The sequence below is a fragment of the Mus pahari genome, chromosome 6 (genome assembly GCF_900095145.1).
Source record: "Mus pahari chromosome 6, PAHARI_EIJ_v1.1, whole genome shotgun sequence".
In the NCBI taxonomy this organism is placed as follows: Eukaryota; Metazoa; Chordata; class Mammalia; order Rodentia; family Muridae; genus Mus; species Mus pahari.
This window is the reverse complement of record NC_034595.1, coordinates 7,771,749-7,788,963: the sequence shown is the minus strand read 5'-3', so window position 1 is coordinate 7,788,963 and position 17,215 is coordinate 7,771,749. Positions and strand designations below refer to the sequence as shown.

At 38.5% G+C, this 17,215-nt stretch overlaps 1 protein-coding gene across 4 annotated transcripts in view; it reads right to left on the bottom strand.

Moving 5' to 3' along the window:
- Fsd1l (fibronectin type III and SPRY domain containing 1 like) overlaps positions 1–17,215 on the bottom strand; it is a 66,242-nt gene that overhangs the window by 8,775 nt on the left and 40,252 nt on the right. For 2 of the 4 annotated variants that reach the window (XM_021200251.2, XM_029539885.1), the window contains 6 exons: positions 16,044–16,142; positions 11,738–11,867; positions 11,030–11,062; positions 3,948–4,048; positions 3,165–3,416; positions 1,138–1,226 (listed from right to left, as the gene is read on the bottom strand). In XM_021200251.2, the coding sequence (XP_021055910.1) occupies positions 1,138–1,226; positions 3,165–3,416; positions 3,948–4,048; positions 11,030–11,062; positions 11,738–11,867; positions 16,044–16,142 (704 nt within the window). The remainder of the gene's footprint in view (positions 1–1,137; positions 1,227–3,164; positions 3,417–3,947; positions 4,049–11,029; positions 11,063–11,737; positions 11,868–16,043; positions 16,143–17,215) is intronic. The other 2 variants (XM_029539884.1, XM_021200252.2) reach the window with 2 other exon arrangements.

The following is a 17,215-nucleotide window of genomic DNA, read 5'->3' as shown; positions in this document are numbered from 1 at the left end:
TCAACAGATTCATTGGGAAACAGCCCAAAATACATATTAAAGTAGAGGTCTGTGGCAAAGTTCAGAAAGTGAAAAAGAAACAACTATATTTAAGAATTTTCTATGAGCATCAGTTTTGTTCATTAATCACCTTATGTTTTAATGAACTACGGAGAGCACTGGCTAGGAGGATTACTTTAAGCCTAAGATTTTAAGGTGTCAGGAATAAAATTCTGATTGTGAGTTTTAAAAGTAAACACACATTCTAAATCCACACACACCCTGAACACTTTCTTCTCAGATGGAGGGCTACACCTGCAGTAAAGATGGAAGAGAACACATGTGGAACACCCCACGAAATGTACCATCTGGACTAGAGAGGTAGCCCCCCATACTTAGAAAAGTTTTATTCAAACCAAGGAAGCCATTAGTGGATCTCAGAACTCCCTACATCAACCTAATTTTAACCAAGAAAAGCAGACAGGCATGGTGTTAGAAGCAACAATAACATTTTATTACAAAATTAAAGACATGTTTCATTTCATGTGAAGAAACATGTTTTTCTTCATAAATCAGCATGCAACTGAGCAGTCCTGAAGTCATGCATGTATGTCATACCCTCAAATGGAAGACAACACATAAAATACTCAACCTAACTGGCACTCAATAGACTGATGCATCATAGCCTGGAAAATGATGTCAGCCTAAGAACAGTGAACAAACTAAAACCACGCAGACCATGGAAAAATCTTGCACATGCATGGTTGAGCCAAAAAGATATTGTACAACTCCCTAAAGCAGAACAGGAGGCTAAATGGATTGCAGCATTAAAGTCCAAGACAGGGGCTAACTCTTCCAGAAGAGCAGCTTGGAAACAGACATGGGTGCAGGGTACAGTAAGGCTACACTCCTTGCTTGGGTAATAGTTACAATAATGAGTAAATGGAAATATTCATTGTGATTTTTGTCCCTTCCTAATGTTGTTACTGACTTTAATAAAGTATACTGAAAACATACAGAGGAAAAATCACATCTGGAAAGGGCGGGCTGGGGAAAAGGAGATGTGTACAAAGGGAGTACGTACTCGGCTTCATCAAAAAGTATAGACATGGTTATCCTCAAAATTGCTGATCCATAAAATATAAATAAGATACTAACCATGAAACCAGGTACTACTGGCTGAGTAAATTTTGTCTTGAAGGAATACAGCAACTGCTTTGAGTGTGCATCATAAAATGAAAGCTGACCTAAAATGATAAAAAAGTCTAATTTATTATTCGAAGTTAAAACATCTAACTTAAACAGATGAGCATGACAAAAGACATATTTTAACATTAATTTTTGTTACCAACTATATGAACCATACTTAACAGTTGTTATAAAAATATCAAAACATGTTAAGGATAAAATCTGTTTTTTCCTGGTTATCAAGACCTTACTAATATCTCCATAATCTATTAAGTTGGTGCAGAAGGAATTGTGATTTGTACACTGTTGAAATTTGTCATTATTAGAATACATTCTTAAAAATAATTATGATTATGTTATATACAACTTTAATGCACATTTCTTCTGTACATCTTTTGCTACTGACAATATTTGCTATTTGTTTAAATTTTATTTTATTCTATGTTAATGTTCTAGCAAACATTAACAAAAAGCAAACTAGGTTCTCATTCAAGTTCAAACTGGTTGTAAGCAGCAGCTACAGCCCTCATCAGTAATGCATCTGGTCTGAGAACTGCCAGTGAACTTGCAGACAGTGGTTGGGTAAGGAATTTTGCAGAAGAAAGGGCCTTGAAGATGAGCAATGCTGTTGAGATGCAGAGCACTCAACACGGGTCATTCGATGGTAGCATGCATTTGAAGCAAGTGGAAAGGTGGAAAGACTGGTAATGGGTGCCACTTAAGCTGACCTAAAATGGAAACAAAGTCATTTTGAACTTCTGTCTTCTCTTATTCTGTGTAAACAACCATTTCTCATTCTGATTGTGACAGCTAAGGAAAACTGGAGTGCACATGGCAATTGATGGCAATTTGCTCATGGTCAAACCAAAGATGCTCCTAAGAGCTAAAGCATGTGCACGCATGTGCGCTCCTCCCTCTCTCCTCCCTCCTTCCCCCTCCCTCTCACGGTTACTGCTTGGCACTCTGCTCCGGGTCTGATGAGTCCAGCAAAACCACTACACCTGAAAATCATGCTTAGCAAACCCATGAGATGCATCAAAAACTACAGTGCCTGAAGCTGGCACTGATTAAGAGAAAGAGCCCAATTCTCTGCAACATTGACTGATCTGACATCAAACAACCAGTGCTTCAAAATAGAGAGGAGGGGTGCCAAGCTCTGTGTACCACTCACCCGACACCTCACTAGTGCTTGCTCAAGAACCTAGAGAACTTTTTGCAATAGAAGCAATTCTTCAATTGGTAGGATGAAGATTACCTAAATCCCTGATTTTTATACTACGTGAATAAACAAACACTTCTTATTGGCAAAAGTTATTGATTTTAATGGTTCCTATTTAGATTAGCAAAAATGTATTCAAGTCTAGCTATAATGATTTAAAATGCATAGTCCAGAAAATGGATGCCCATTGCGCCCCTGTAACCCTCTTCTTCCTTCCTACTCTACACCAACTGCTCATTGGCAAACAAAAGGCTTTATTAGCTCGCTAGATGCTAAGTTCTCTTCCTTTTTATAATGACTGTGCCAAATTCTATCAGCTTTTAAAATTTTACTCCATCTGTCCTCCACCTGCTTAAGCCCACCTCCACTCCACTAAGCTCCCAGTACAGTGTCTACTGCTTTCAGCTCTGCCAGCTTTGAAGTCCGCCCGCTTCACTGTCTCTCTCAGAAGTGCCTTGTCCTTACAACTCACGTGCTAACTGTTCAGCCTAACGCCTGCTGTCCTTCTGCAGGCCTCCATGGCTCTCGTCTTCATCTGGATCCTATCTATGTTGATATCATGTCTGTTTTTCAACTATTCTAAATGTAGCTGATTTGTCCAGTTTCTCATTTTCTTTGTAAGCTGTTCCTAAAAAATCAACTACCATCAAATAGGAAGAGAAAAAAGCAATATTCCCATATATTTTCACAGAAGTAAAAATATTATTTTGTATACATAAATATATTTAAATACAAGCAAATATAGAGAAATGTTTTTTAGAAAAATAAGTACACTTACCCCCATCAAAGTCACAAAACACACCTATTTTCTCAGGAACAGGAACATCCAAAGCTTTCACCTTATTGTTATGCTTGGCTGCAAATGTGTTCTGTAACCAGCTGTTAACGTGAACGCACCAACTCGTATTTGTCTTTCCTAACTGATCAAATTTACCTAAAGTTTTATATGCTACACCCACACTATAGGATTTACAATCCTTCTGGGCCTTTACTTCCCAATAATGTTGTCCATTTTCAATAGCAGTGTCTCCTATAAAAGATAAGAAAAAAGTTTTGGCACTTTGTCATACTTATGAGTTACAGATTTGTACTTATCATATGATCTCCAACAACAACAATCAACCTACGTATCTCAGACTAGCCACAGGCTCATGATCCTTTCGCCTCAGCCTCCACGTCCTGGGCCTACAGGCTTATCCCACCATACCCACTAAGTTCAACTACTCTTTCTGTGAAAATAACCACGTCATCAGCAGGTGCTGAGTGCAGAGTCCATACTCTACACATTTACATGCATCACTTACGTTTCCATGCATATAAAATACTTCAAAGCCTTTCTTTGTTAGAATCCCCTCAAGGGTTATATTCATGAGGCATACTACATGAGCTGAAGCAGAGATGTAAAGTATCGGTAAGTCAGTCTGAAAACCTCTCAGTCTCAGTATACAGAAACTTCTATAGAGACTCATTCACTATACGGGCAGACCTTCCAGATGTGAGTAGGAAGCCCACCAGTGTGCTCTGTGGCCTTTAATATGAGAACTATTATGCTTTATCCTACCTAGCACTGTGTATGACTCCCCAGTAAAACGGTCTCTGCTGCCTCTTACTGCCGGTGGCCTGGAGCCTACAGACGTCCGTTTGGGGGATGGGGTGCCACTTCTAAAAAAAAAAAAAAATCAGAAACAAAAAAATTATGTTGAAAATGGTTCATAAATTAGAATTACAAATCATAGCAGAAATCTCTGAAAATACTTCTCATTATGTTGCAACATTTCATTTGATCTGAATTATCAATTATTAGCACTTATATGTAAGAAGCCATCCACACAAAACAGGCTGAAAACACTAATGTCATGCAGACTGAGTAAGGCTTATACAAAGAGCACACGGCTGAAATAAGATACAGCGTCAAAAATAAGACAAAACTTGCTGATGGGAAAAATTAAGAAAGATCTTGGACTATTGCTTGTAAATATTCTATAACTGAATTTAAATAAAAGCAATGGCAAAACTAGGTTCCTTACATAACTACAACTAAGTAGCCATTTTATTAGCTCTGATCTTTCCTTCTTAAAAAGAGGAAGTTATCTGAATTTATGCATTGGAAATATCAAATCTCAAAGAATGCCCACTATTACAATGAACAAGATCCCTTCATATCAAATAATATGACAAGCAAAATAGACATGCTAGACTCATCACTAACTCTCAAAAACCTCAAAAAGATGAAATCTCCAAGATGTGTCCACTGGACCTTCACGACAGTGCTCAAGTTCCATGGTGTGCGTTTTGTAGTCTCAGCTCCTTTTATGTTGTCCCCAAGATGTTTTTGAAAGTGTGCTTTGATTGTACTGAATTTGCACTTGAAAAACATTTGCTTTCTGGGTTAAGATCATCCTGAAGTTGGGGTGCAGATATATCTCAAGGGTAAAGTGCTTAGTGTGCAAGCATAAGGATTGACGTTCAATCCCTAGAGTGCACATAAAAAAGCCACGAATGGTGATGTGCACTTTTTACCCCAGCCCTGGGCAAGTGGACACAAGATCCAGTCTCAAAATACAAGGTGGATGATGTGTGAAGAATACTGCCTGCCTACCTACCTACGTGTGTGTGTGTATGTATGTGTGTGTGTGTATGTGTGTGTATGTGTGTGTGTGTGTGTGCACGCGCGTGCACACACATGCAAAGTGGGGAGATACTGAGAGATTATTCTACAAGTTATTTAGAAAAAAATAGAAATACTTTATTATCACCATAATAAATATTTAGAAATTTTCCAATACAGTTGTACTAGGATTTTTCTTCCTAAAGAAAAAATGTAGTAGAAAATAAATTTTTAGTACCAAATAAAATTAACATACAAATCCTTTATAAACAGAAAACAAGCATAAAGATAGTTACAGTCATTACATGTGATCCAATGACTTCATTTTTTATTATTTAAATATTATCTTGTTGTTAAGAACAGATGGTTTCAAATAATCAAACTAAACTGGACTGCTTCAAGTATCTACATCTTAGTGAATGCTATTAAGTAGCATGATTACACAGAACATGAAATCTGCATGGTTTAGTTTAATCCTTCCTAAAGGAGATCAAATGTCCTTTATGCGGAATACTATTAACAGTGATCACTTGACATGTTAGAATAATAAAGAATATTCTTTTCTTTAAAAAGTCTCCTTTTTCAAAGGCCAGCTTGGCCTGGTCTACAGAGTGAGTTTCAGGGCTATACAGAGAAACCCTGTCTTAGAAAAAAAAAACAAAACCAAAAGGTCATTTTAAAATAAATTAAGCATTATATGTATTCCAAGAGTATGAACACACATCAGTGAGGACTGGCAACTGAAATTTTCTGTGAAAATCAGGGGCACAAGTTGGGTCAGGAAGAGCAAAAAAGGACTGAGTGGGAGAAAAAAAAAAAAAAAAAAAAAACAAAAAAACACCTACAAGTGCTTCTGCGAAGCTGCCCAGAACAGAAGCCATAAGGCGATAAATCCCTGGGTATGGTGCATATGTCTGGAGCTTCAGCACTCAAGTGTGTGAGGCAGGAGGACTACAAGTTTGAGAGCAGTCCAGGAGCAGGCTTAAAGCTAGAATGAGCTGCAGACAGAGTCTCTGCTTCAAAATGCTGGGGGGGAAAGTGAAACTGAAAAAACAAATTGTGAAGAAATGTATTTTTAAGTTCTTTAAGAAGTTTAAAAATTGTATTAGATAATTACCAAATAAAATTAGGAAACAAATTAGTATATAAAAAATTTCGGCTTGACCAAATTTTCTAAGCTGGTACTTATCATGCAACACAAGAATCATTAAGTAGTAAGAACTGAAATTGTATAAAGACTGTTAAATATGACAATTCAAAAAGAAAAAACCTACATCACTATTTTCTTTTTGATTCTTTTTTCATAAACGGCCTGATTACAAATACTCTGTATTTTCTAAACTAAAGGGGAAAGACAGCACTGTATTTTTCTAAAATAGAAAAAGCAGACAGATGGATGGACGGATGGAAGGGAGGGAAGGAGGGTGGGAGAGAAGACAGACAAAAGAAAGACCCCCATCCCCCAATCCCCACTGTTCTGTGGTGGGAAGGACAAAGCAGCTTGGGGTGGCAGTTTTCAAGACGCCCTGAACTCCAGGCTACCCACAATGCCACAGACTGCTGTGGGAATCTGGGATGAGGCCAGCTCCAGGGCTCCTTATTCCAGCCACCTGTCTGTTTTCTCTTTTTAGATTAGCCTTCTGGGTATATTTCATTTGAGGAAGCCATTCTGTTACTTGAGAAGTGTGAAAAGCCCTGTTTTAGGTGCAACATTAGGGAAGCCTGAGAAGGAACAGGATTAAAAATAAAAATAAGACTGGCCTAACATGACTTATACATTTTAACAAAAAAGTTTTAAATCTCTGAAACATCTATACAATATAAGATTTCTGTGTGATTGGTGAGTATTCCCTAGACACTCATTTGAAGCTCATTTCTGAAATGTGCCTCTCCGCCAGAAAAAATGACTGCACTCAGGAGAGCTCAACAGAGTACCTAACTCAGTCACCAAAATGTTGCTGCACATTAGCCTTCCTCTTTGCAAGTTAATTTAGTTTTATATATTTGTATTTACATATAATAAACATAGTTTTAACTAATCTTAAGTGTGTTTGTAGAAAATACATTTTGGAACTAGAGATGGCTTGGACTCTGTACTTTAGGACGGCAGCCCTTCACCACACAGAGCTGAACTCTGAGGATCCTCAGTGCTCTTGGGAAGGCTGGCATGCTTACCAGTCATGGCTGGGATTGCTTCTTAGCAAGAGATGGACCAAAGAATGTAAAAAAAGATCTTGTGAGTAACAGAGCAATGATCAATGAAAGATGAGAAAGAGGTTACAGTAAATGTGTAACCGAGTGTGAGCAAGAGTGAAAACCACTAAGCCAGGACACCATGGTGCAGGCACAATTACAGCGGCTGGGCAGTTCTTGGCTTCCTGCTGTAATGGTGCTGCTGGTGGTGGGATCAGGGGTGTGGACGCATTACAGAAGCACTCTGCCACTTTTCTGTATACCCCAGGCCCATTTGAAGAACTCCCAAAACACACATCATAGTGGCACAGAAGGGCAAAACAAGAAGCCACCAATGAAGGAGCTAGAGAACGTACCCAAGGAGCTGAAGGGGTTTGCAGCCCCTAGGAGGAACAACAATACGAACTATCCAGTAACCCCAGAGCTCCTTGGAACTAAACCACCAATCAAAGAAAACACATGGTGGGATTCATGGCTCTAGCTGCATATGTAGCAGAGGATGGCCTACTTGGTCATCAATGGGAGGAGAGGCCCTTGGTCCTGTGAAGGTTCTATGCCCCAGTATAGGGGAATGCCAGGGTCAGGAAGCAGGAGTGGGTGGGTTGGGGAGCAGGTGGAGGGGGGAGGGGATAGGGGATTTTCAGAGGGGAAACTAAAAAAGGGGATAACATATGAAATGTAAATAAAGAAAACATCTAATAAAAAAGAAAGCCAAGACTATTCTATTGAATACATAGATGCTTTTCAACTTACAAAAGGATTACAACTCAACCCAATAAACTTAGCATTATGTTGAAAATAAAAATACAAAAACAAAAACAAGAATCCACTGAAGAAGTTAAGTAAATGCTTCCCTTACCACAGACATACTAAAAGATGATAATAAAAAGATAACTCATATACAGCCTAATATGTGGTGCCTTCAATGCATGGTTAATATGGTAGGTGGAGGGCCTCTCTATGACATATCTTAGGGGAAGAAAGAAACTGTGAACAAGAACCACATCTCATGCCTGTGTCCTCAGCACACAAGAGATATACAGTATCTTCACTAAAATCTGGTGTTAGTGGTGAGGAACTAGCTATCTCTTAGAGTCTTAAAACTGCAAAACATATACAGGTCTTTAGGATTTTTATAACAAAGTATTGATGTCAACAGAGAAGACACAATAGAATCAGAACCAACCAGGACATCTTCCTAAAATACTCCACAGGCCATTCACTGGTAGGCCCAACAGTCCACTGGGAAGAAACTCATTCTGAAAACTATATACCAGGTTCTTAGGAAGAATAAACAGCTAGAGGATAATAATACATAGAAATAAGCAGAAATGATTCACTGAGCCTTGCTTCAAAAATATATTAAGGGCTCATCTAAAAACCCAAAGAAACAAAATTAAAAATTAATTTTGACTTACCAGAAGTAAAGAAATACAAGGAAGCATGAAAAACAGAAAAGAGATAACTGCTGAGGTTGACAGTTTAGCTGCAGAACTAGGTTAAGTAAGAGAAAGCCGTCTCCTTAGGGCCCCTGCCACCATCCACTCTTTGTAAGAACAGCCATCATCTCACGTACAGAACGGGCTCCTCTACCCATTTTAAAGGTCCCTTGGTGACCTTACTGGATTAAGTATTTGTGTAGCCCATAGAGCAAATTCTTACCCGCTTTTCAAATGTTCACTATTGTAAGATAAAATAATCATTTTTCTTATTGCTAAGAGCAATTTAGTCTCACAGGTTTATGCTTTAGTCCAACCTGCACTTTAGCCATTGGGTGCTAAGGCTACTGAGACATATATATGCTATATAGACATATATATGCTATATAGACTTATATATGCTATCCCACCTTTACCAGGCAGGCCTCCAGGGGGCAGGGGGCAGGAGTGGGGAGGCTTGGTGTCAGGCAGCACTGTGGGTACTCTGCCCATACCACATGTGCCGAGCAAGGGCCTCAGCACTTTCTAGAGGGATTATCTAACCAGGATCAGCATTGATCAATATGCTTGGGCTACTCAGCTTTATTTACTGTACACTTAGATGTCAACCTGTGGGTTGACACCCCTTTGGGGGTCAAATGACCTTTCTACAGGGGTCACCTAAGACCACTGGAAAACACAGATATTTACATTATGATTCATAACAGTTATGAAGTAGTGGTAAAAATAATTTTATGGTTGGGGTCAGCACAAAATGAGGAATTGTATTAAAGGGTCATTAGGAAGGTTGAAAACCACTGATTTAGAGACCTGTTCTTATGGAAGAGAAGCACCATGCAGAGAGAGTTTTAAAAGGTGTGTGTACAAAGGAGCCAGTTTTCGTCACTTATCTTGGTGCTCTTTCCTCTTTTGATCTTTTCTTATTCCTTACCCCTTTAGCACTCTACTCCAAAAGCCAACACAAACCACCTGTTCGGGGCTTTCTGCCAATGAGCTCCTCTGCCTATAATCTGTCTTAACTCACCTGAATTTCACCTGGTGCCATTCAACTGGGGAAAATGGAACACCGTGAGTGAGCACCCTTCACTGCGTGACCTCTTTCTTACACTATCACAGCAAGTCAGTAAAGACTCGCCTGTTACAGTAATTTGGCACATAATTCTAACTGACCACCTCAACATCAGGCAGCTCTGAACATCTTTCTTCTAGTTCATCACTATACATAATTGCCATCTTGTATCATTGTCTCATGTGTACATAGCTCATCTATATGACTTAGACCAAGATTACTGAAAGCAAGGGCACGTGTTTATTCCTATAAGCCCCATAGTATCTATCATATGTTCTACAACAAATATTTATGAAAAATATAAATAAATATATACAATTTGAGCAGCCCTATTCAAAATTCTGAAATGTTTCAATATTGAAAACTCTGAGCACTGATAAATGTTATGAATAGAAAATTCTATACCTGACCTATAGCAAGTCACAGTCAAAACACTGTATACAAAAAATTTACAAAATTACTTTCAGGCTATTAATATAAGGTACACATGAAACAAATAATTTTGAGTTTAGAGTTGAGTCTAAACTTTATATATGTATAATATATATGTGAATATATTTCAAAATCAAAATAAATTTGAGTCTTGAGTGTTTCAGATAAGGGATACTCATATACCATTCTATAAAACAGCCAAAATATGCAATAATCTTAAAAGGAAAGAAAGGACAAAGACATAACACAGTCTGAATGCTAAATCCCACGTACAACTTTTCTAGCTGCCAAATAAAACATTATGCAGTCCATCAAGTTAATAGCAACTTATCACACAAGGCAGTCACTTTCACCAATACAAAGTAAATAAGCCAAAAAGAAAAGATAACTCTGAAAAGAGAGCACAGGCTGGTACCTGGTAAAAATATAAGATTATCTTCACATAAGTATTATCTTACTTGAACAACCTGGAATGATCCCTATGTTTGGCACTGTTTAAATCATTTTATCAATGATGTTCATTATTTTGACACTTTTGAAATTACATAACTATTATACAGCACTCCATGTCTACCTCCTATCAAATACATATAAAAGCAATCAATAATGTTACTGAATAAAGAGAAACAAGAAAGATGCCAAGTATAAGTAAAAGCAGGGTAAAAACAGATGAGAAACAGTCTTTTTAAAGCAGAGCACATGTTGTTATCATATATAACTCAAAAGAATGCAGTACACTACAATGCTGTAAATTCAAAACACAAGCTACCAATAGAGACAGTCTACACAAAGGAGCATTTTAACTTATAAGGGCTGCTGCAATGGTACCTGCTTATTGGTTAAAGAATTATTCAGCCAAGCTAGATACTAAGTCCTAGAGCTAGACAGACACAGATCATCACCTTGTGTGTTTCTTCAGTGAAGTAACATGGACACTGTCAGATAAAAACAGGCAACTGTTAAGACACTCCTTTACAGTTTATATGTAACATCTTACAACAGAACTAGCCTGAATGCTTCCTGAGGGGTTCTGACTCACAGTCATAACTCACAGACATTTGCCATCAGTCTGAGCAAAACTTTACCATTAAAAACTTGTGGCTTCCATATTCTGATTCATCTAGAAAAGGTATGACAAAAACAAGAGGTTCTCAGGATTGAGTTCACTGGATTGCTCTCAGCAGGAAGGCTTGGGTAGAAACGCTTAAAGCTGTCATTTAGTGCAGCCATCAGGAAAGACAGATGACCTATAAGCCTAGACAGATGTCAAGAAACTTTTCTTTAACTAGTTCAGATTGGTATATCTATAACATTAAAAATCAGAATGCTGAAATAAAATGAAACCACTGTGAAAGAAAGGAAAATATAAAAAATGTTAAACACAAATTCAAGTATTGACAGATACTATATTCTTCACCTCTGAGTTACTAACATATCAGAAATCACACTACTGTGCAGAATAAACATTAAAAATTTTAAATTACTGTCAAATAAGAATGAACATACAAACACCTGTCTATAAATAAGAAAGAATGTCAGTATCAGTTACGGTCAGAGACAATCAGTGTGCAAGCATTTAGTCCCAACACGGATTTAGTGAGCTGACTCACCTGCCCTTATTCTCTTTCCCTTTAATTTTACTTTCTTGGCCTTTTCCTCCAGTAGGATCCCACTCTACACAGGAATCTTCAACTTTCAAATTCAAATGGGATGATGAGTTATCTAGACTGAAGTTAAGTGCTGCCCAAGACAATATGAAACAAATGTAAGACATCTCCACTATCCGAAACACACCTGTCATGCTATTTCTTGCTCAAGTGAGCCAACTTTGTGTGGAGAGAGAGAAGTTCCAATCCCCAGCTCTTGCACAAAAACCTCTCCATCTTTGGTTGTAGTTTATAAATGCCACCTACCCAATGATTTTTGCCTCTGCACATGCTATACACTAACCAAGCACACCGCACTTCAAGTGCCAATAGTACCTCTGCTGCTACTGAACGCTCCATTAGCACACAATCATCACAATTTCATGTATTAGGATGATCAGTTTAGTTCTTGGTTGATTGTTTTGACTAAATGGAAAGAACTAGTAGAATTATGAAGAAAAAGTAATATAGTACATAAGATGATAATGTAAAAACAGCACAAGTATTATCTCTAAAGCTCTACTGGTAACAAATTCCCACTTAAACACTCATTAGTTCCAGTGATATACTGAATGCCATGCCGTCACTGGATGCATGGATATACTGGAGCCCTGGTAATATAAGCAAAGGAACTGAGCCAGATGACAGATGACACAGTAGAAGAGAAAAGCATCTACTTAATGAAAGTAAGGCAAAAAAAAAAAAAAAATCCCAAACAACCTATGCTTTTCAACCAATACGTTTTATTTGGTGTTTTAGGGAATTATACTGTAGTGGTTTGAATATGCTTGGCCCATGGGAGGTGACTCTATTAGGTGTAGCCTTATTGGAGGAAGTGTGGCCTTGTGAGAGAAAGTATGTCACTGTGGAGATAGGGCTCTGAGGTAATATATATGCCCAGTGTGAGACAGACAGTCTTCTTCTGCCTGCCTTTGGATCAAGATGTAGAACTCTCCGTTCCTTCTCCACCACCATGCCTGCCTGGGTACTGCCATGCTTCCCACCGGACGGAACTCTGAAACTGTAAGCCAGTCCCAATTAAATGTTGTTCTTTATAAAAGTTGTCTTGGTTGTGTGTCCCTTCACAGCAATGAAACTCTAAGACTGAAACTCTAAGTACTGTTCAAAGTCCTTAGAAGTGATAAATGAGGAAATTAGTGAAATATGGTATTAGCTTCCCTTTCTAGAAACTGAGAAAATAAATCATTAAAACCAGAGACTCAACAGCTGTGCAATGCTGTTTCTTCTATTTTGTATGCAATTCCCAACTTACTTTACAAGGTATCACCTACAGTTACAAGGTAATTAGCTCCTGCTACATCTCTTGCTAAAAGTTCAAATTTTTGGAAATTGTAGATTAAAAGAAATATTCCTTTAAAGTACAATACTTTGCTTAAGGATATTATTTAAAATTAGCTAAGACATTTGTAAGCCTGTGAACTATTCATCATCAAACAAGATAAGCACATAGGGCCCAGTGGATGGAGCATCCTCTCACCCTTGATTCTGGAAAGAATACTTCAGCTCCTACATGCATCACAGCCATTGTCCATTGTCTCACTTATAAAACATCTGAATAAAAATCTACTGACTGCACAGCTCTGCTAAATGTCACACTACACAAGGAAGTCAATCACTTTCAAAAGCTGCATCTAAGCAGAAGTAAACATGGGAAGAATGCAGCTTTTCAGCAAAATGAAGACAGAATTCTTTAATAGGGAGATGCACTTAAGACATTTCCACAATCAACTGTGTTACAGAGACACAGGTATCCCCTGGGTGCTAGCTGTCAGATTATACAGACAGAGCAGTTACACTTTTGAAATAAAGGAAACCTGGCTTTAACACAGAAGTGCCACCATTTGCCCGTAGCTATTGAAACCCTAGGCCAAAGACAGAAGAGCCCTAGGCTGTTCTCCAGTATTTGTTAGGATGGAGTTAGGGACTGCCAGCCACCCTGGTGGCAGGAAAAGGCACCACTTCAAGCCATTTGTGAGCCGACTCACAAAATACTAAACCATCCAATCAAAAGGGCATAGGTTTCTAAAAGTGTGCCATGCTTAGTCTCTTTCTTTTAACAGACACAATCCCTTTATTAGGCTTCTGTTAAGTCACACATTTTCTTTAAGGTGACAGAGATAACACTAGAAGCAAAAAGACTAGAGAGCAGGGGCTGAGAAATGACTCACTTACTTGAAAGTAAGCCCTGTCTCATATTATAAAGCTGAATTATAGGCACTATGAGTTGAGGTTGGAATAATAAGTTGTGATTTAGTAATATCATTTATCTTACCAGAAAGGAAGGGCAAATATACTTGAAACTTATCCTACTCATCACTTTTACAATTTTTATACCAGAAGAAATAATGCTACATAGATTAAAGGGACAGAAGTAAACAATGCTCACTGTATTATATTGTTATGAATCTGAACTATTTAATTTTTACTGCCTCTTCCCTCTGTTCTCTGTGGGTTTACGGTTTGGTAGTGGGTGGTCACAAATAGCAGGAACTAGCCAAATAACTTAGTAAACAATTATTCAATGGCCACTTTTTAAAAATCTGGACCTTTTCTACAGTGTTTATGTCTTCACTAATAGTCATGTCAATGCTACAAAATAATCCCAGAAATTTTACAATCCATAGTCACATGCGAAATAATTTCATTTCAAACTCCCTGATGATCAGAATCACTGTTCTGGGTTACATTTTACTCTAGGCTAACCTCAGGGGGTTACTTCCAAGAAATCCTAGAGACCAGAATCAGCTTATTCTTTCTCTCTGGAGTCTGCTTGGTAACATTCAGCCACGCTACAGGAGCAGCTGTGCTGGGAAACAAGAGCCAACTATTTATCTTCTAACTTAGTGTTCATAAAACCTAAGCCGCCCAGTTAGGTCCAGGTTCCTTCACTGAAGAGAGGACAAAAAGGGACAGCAACAATGCAAAGACCTGATGCTCCTTAGGGTGAACAATGACAGCAATGCTGTCTTTCCTGACAAGCTCCAAAAGTGGCTCTAGCCACATAGAAAAGATGACCTGCCGGAAATCTGACAAGGATTTGAAAATAGAAACATTTTTAAAAAAAACAAAACAAAACAAACTAATATATCAGTTTGATAACAGATAGTTCAAAGTAATATTTCTTCACTAAGCTATGTATAATTCTCAAGTAAAATTATTTACTAATTCAGATTACTTCAAATGAGAATTTTTCTACACCTTTCTGCCACAACATCACTCTGAGTTCACCAATAACTCACAGGCCTTGGATGTTCAAGCACTTGCCTACTATACACAGGGCCTGGGTCAAGTTCCAGTGCTTGCTCAGTCTTATTCTGATATATGTTTATGTTATCATCTGGATCAAAGCAAATTCTAGAATTTGTATCTACTTAAATGCATGAGAAATAAACTAGAAGTCAGTGGAGTGCTGCAAGCCTCAAGTATTGACTATAATGTACATCTAATTCAGGAGGTAAACACAGACCATATTACCACCTTGTAAGTGGGAGGACATCTAGCAGAATGGCTTTCAAATTGGTAAATACCTAAAAATGCTTCTGTGTTACAAGAGGCGACAGTTACAAATCTGAACTCTGAGAACAGAACTTGGGTTGCAAGCCTACAATAAAGGTTGGCCTAGAACCTGGGACTAGATTCTGATATCCATCCAGACAGATGCAGGTCTGTGGTAAATATAATTACTTCAATTTTCCTGTCTTCATTCACATTACAGATATCAACAGTATCTAGCACTGGCCTCTCAAGGTGATCTCAATGACCAAAAAACTGTGAGTGCTATGTAATTATTAATGAACTATAGAGACAATAATAACCGGGAGAACATTTGGGGGAAGTGAAAGAAACTTCTTTGTTGCTGATTCTTAATTCTCTGACAAACTTCGGCAGTGCTTATGTATTTACTAACCTAAAATATGAACTAAACGCCCAGAGCAAACACGCCTGCATCATCTCAGAACAGGGAGACAGTTTAGCAGGCAGGGAAGGCACCTGCTACCAGGCCCGCTGACCTGAATTCCACCTCTGGGATCCACAAATGGAGAGAAGTCACTCCTACATGTCCTCTCACCTCCGTAAGGGAAGAATCTAAGGAAAATCCTTACTTCCATAGTCCTGTGCCCCCGCCTTACACTTCTTACACCGCAAAGGCCAGAGGGAGGTGGTGGGAAGGAACTGCACAGGAAATGACTCTGACAAAGTATCGAGTAACTTCTGGAGGTAAGTTTTGTCCTAATGCTGCCAGTCTTACCTCTGGTCTCTAAGGTCACTGGGTCAGAGTATTCTCCAGCCACAGCTTTGTTGCATGCTCTCACTCTGAAATTCATATACTTTGAATCGAATTTTAAGCCTGAAAGAAAATGAAAGTTTTTCATCATAAAAAGGATTCCTTTCCAAAAGCTTGAGTGTACATCAAACAGGTATTTTTTTTCCTTCTTAGAAATCCCTTTAAATGAATGGTAATGCATGAAAATAAGAATGACTTATCTAATGTTTTCTTGAAAATACATAATTTACACAATTACCAGCATTTTAACCTGGCGACCAATAAAGCAGCACCCTTCAGGCGTCACTAGAGGTAGCGTCACTCTAGGTAGGTGTGGTGCACACACCTGTAATGCCAGCCCTTGGAAAGCCAACACAGGAAGATCACCAGTTCCATTTAACCTGGCTACAAAGCAAAAGACTCTCTCCAAAGGACTAAATAAATAAATAAAATCACAACAAACCAATAACAAAGACAGCAATAGCAGCAACAACAACCAAAACTTGTAGGATTTCATTCAAGAAAGAGATGTCACAATTTACAATAGCATATTCATCAATATTTTTCAAAAATAAATACCACTAAGGAATTTTTATATGTATATGAAATGTATGTTTGTCTTAGTCAGGGTTTTTATTGCTGTGACAAAACTCCATGCCCAAACAGCAAGTTGGGGAGGAAAGAGTTTATTCAGCTTACACTTCCACATTGCTGTTCATCACTGAAGGAAGTCAGGACAGGAACTCAAATGGAGCAGGAACCTGGAGGCAAGAACTGATGCAGAGGCCATGGAGGGATGCTGCTTATTGGCTTGCTCCCCATGCTTGCTCAGCCTGCCTCTGACAGAATCCAGGACCATCAGCCCAGAGCTGCCACCACTCACGGTGGGCTGGGCCCTCCCCCACTGATCACTGAGAAACTGCCTCACAGCTGTAGCTCATGAAGGCATGCTTTAAATTGATGCTCCTTCATCTCTCGTTTATGTCACACTGACACCCAGAATCAGCCAGTGCAATGTTTATACGAAATACCATTTTACATGAAAGATGAAAGGAGATAAAGCACAGAGACCCACATGACTCATGCAGTTACACCTATACTAAACTCTTAGTCGAAACATCACTAGCGGGCTGGTGAGATGGCTCAGTGGGTAAGAG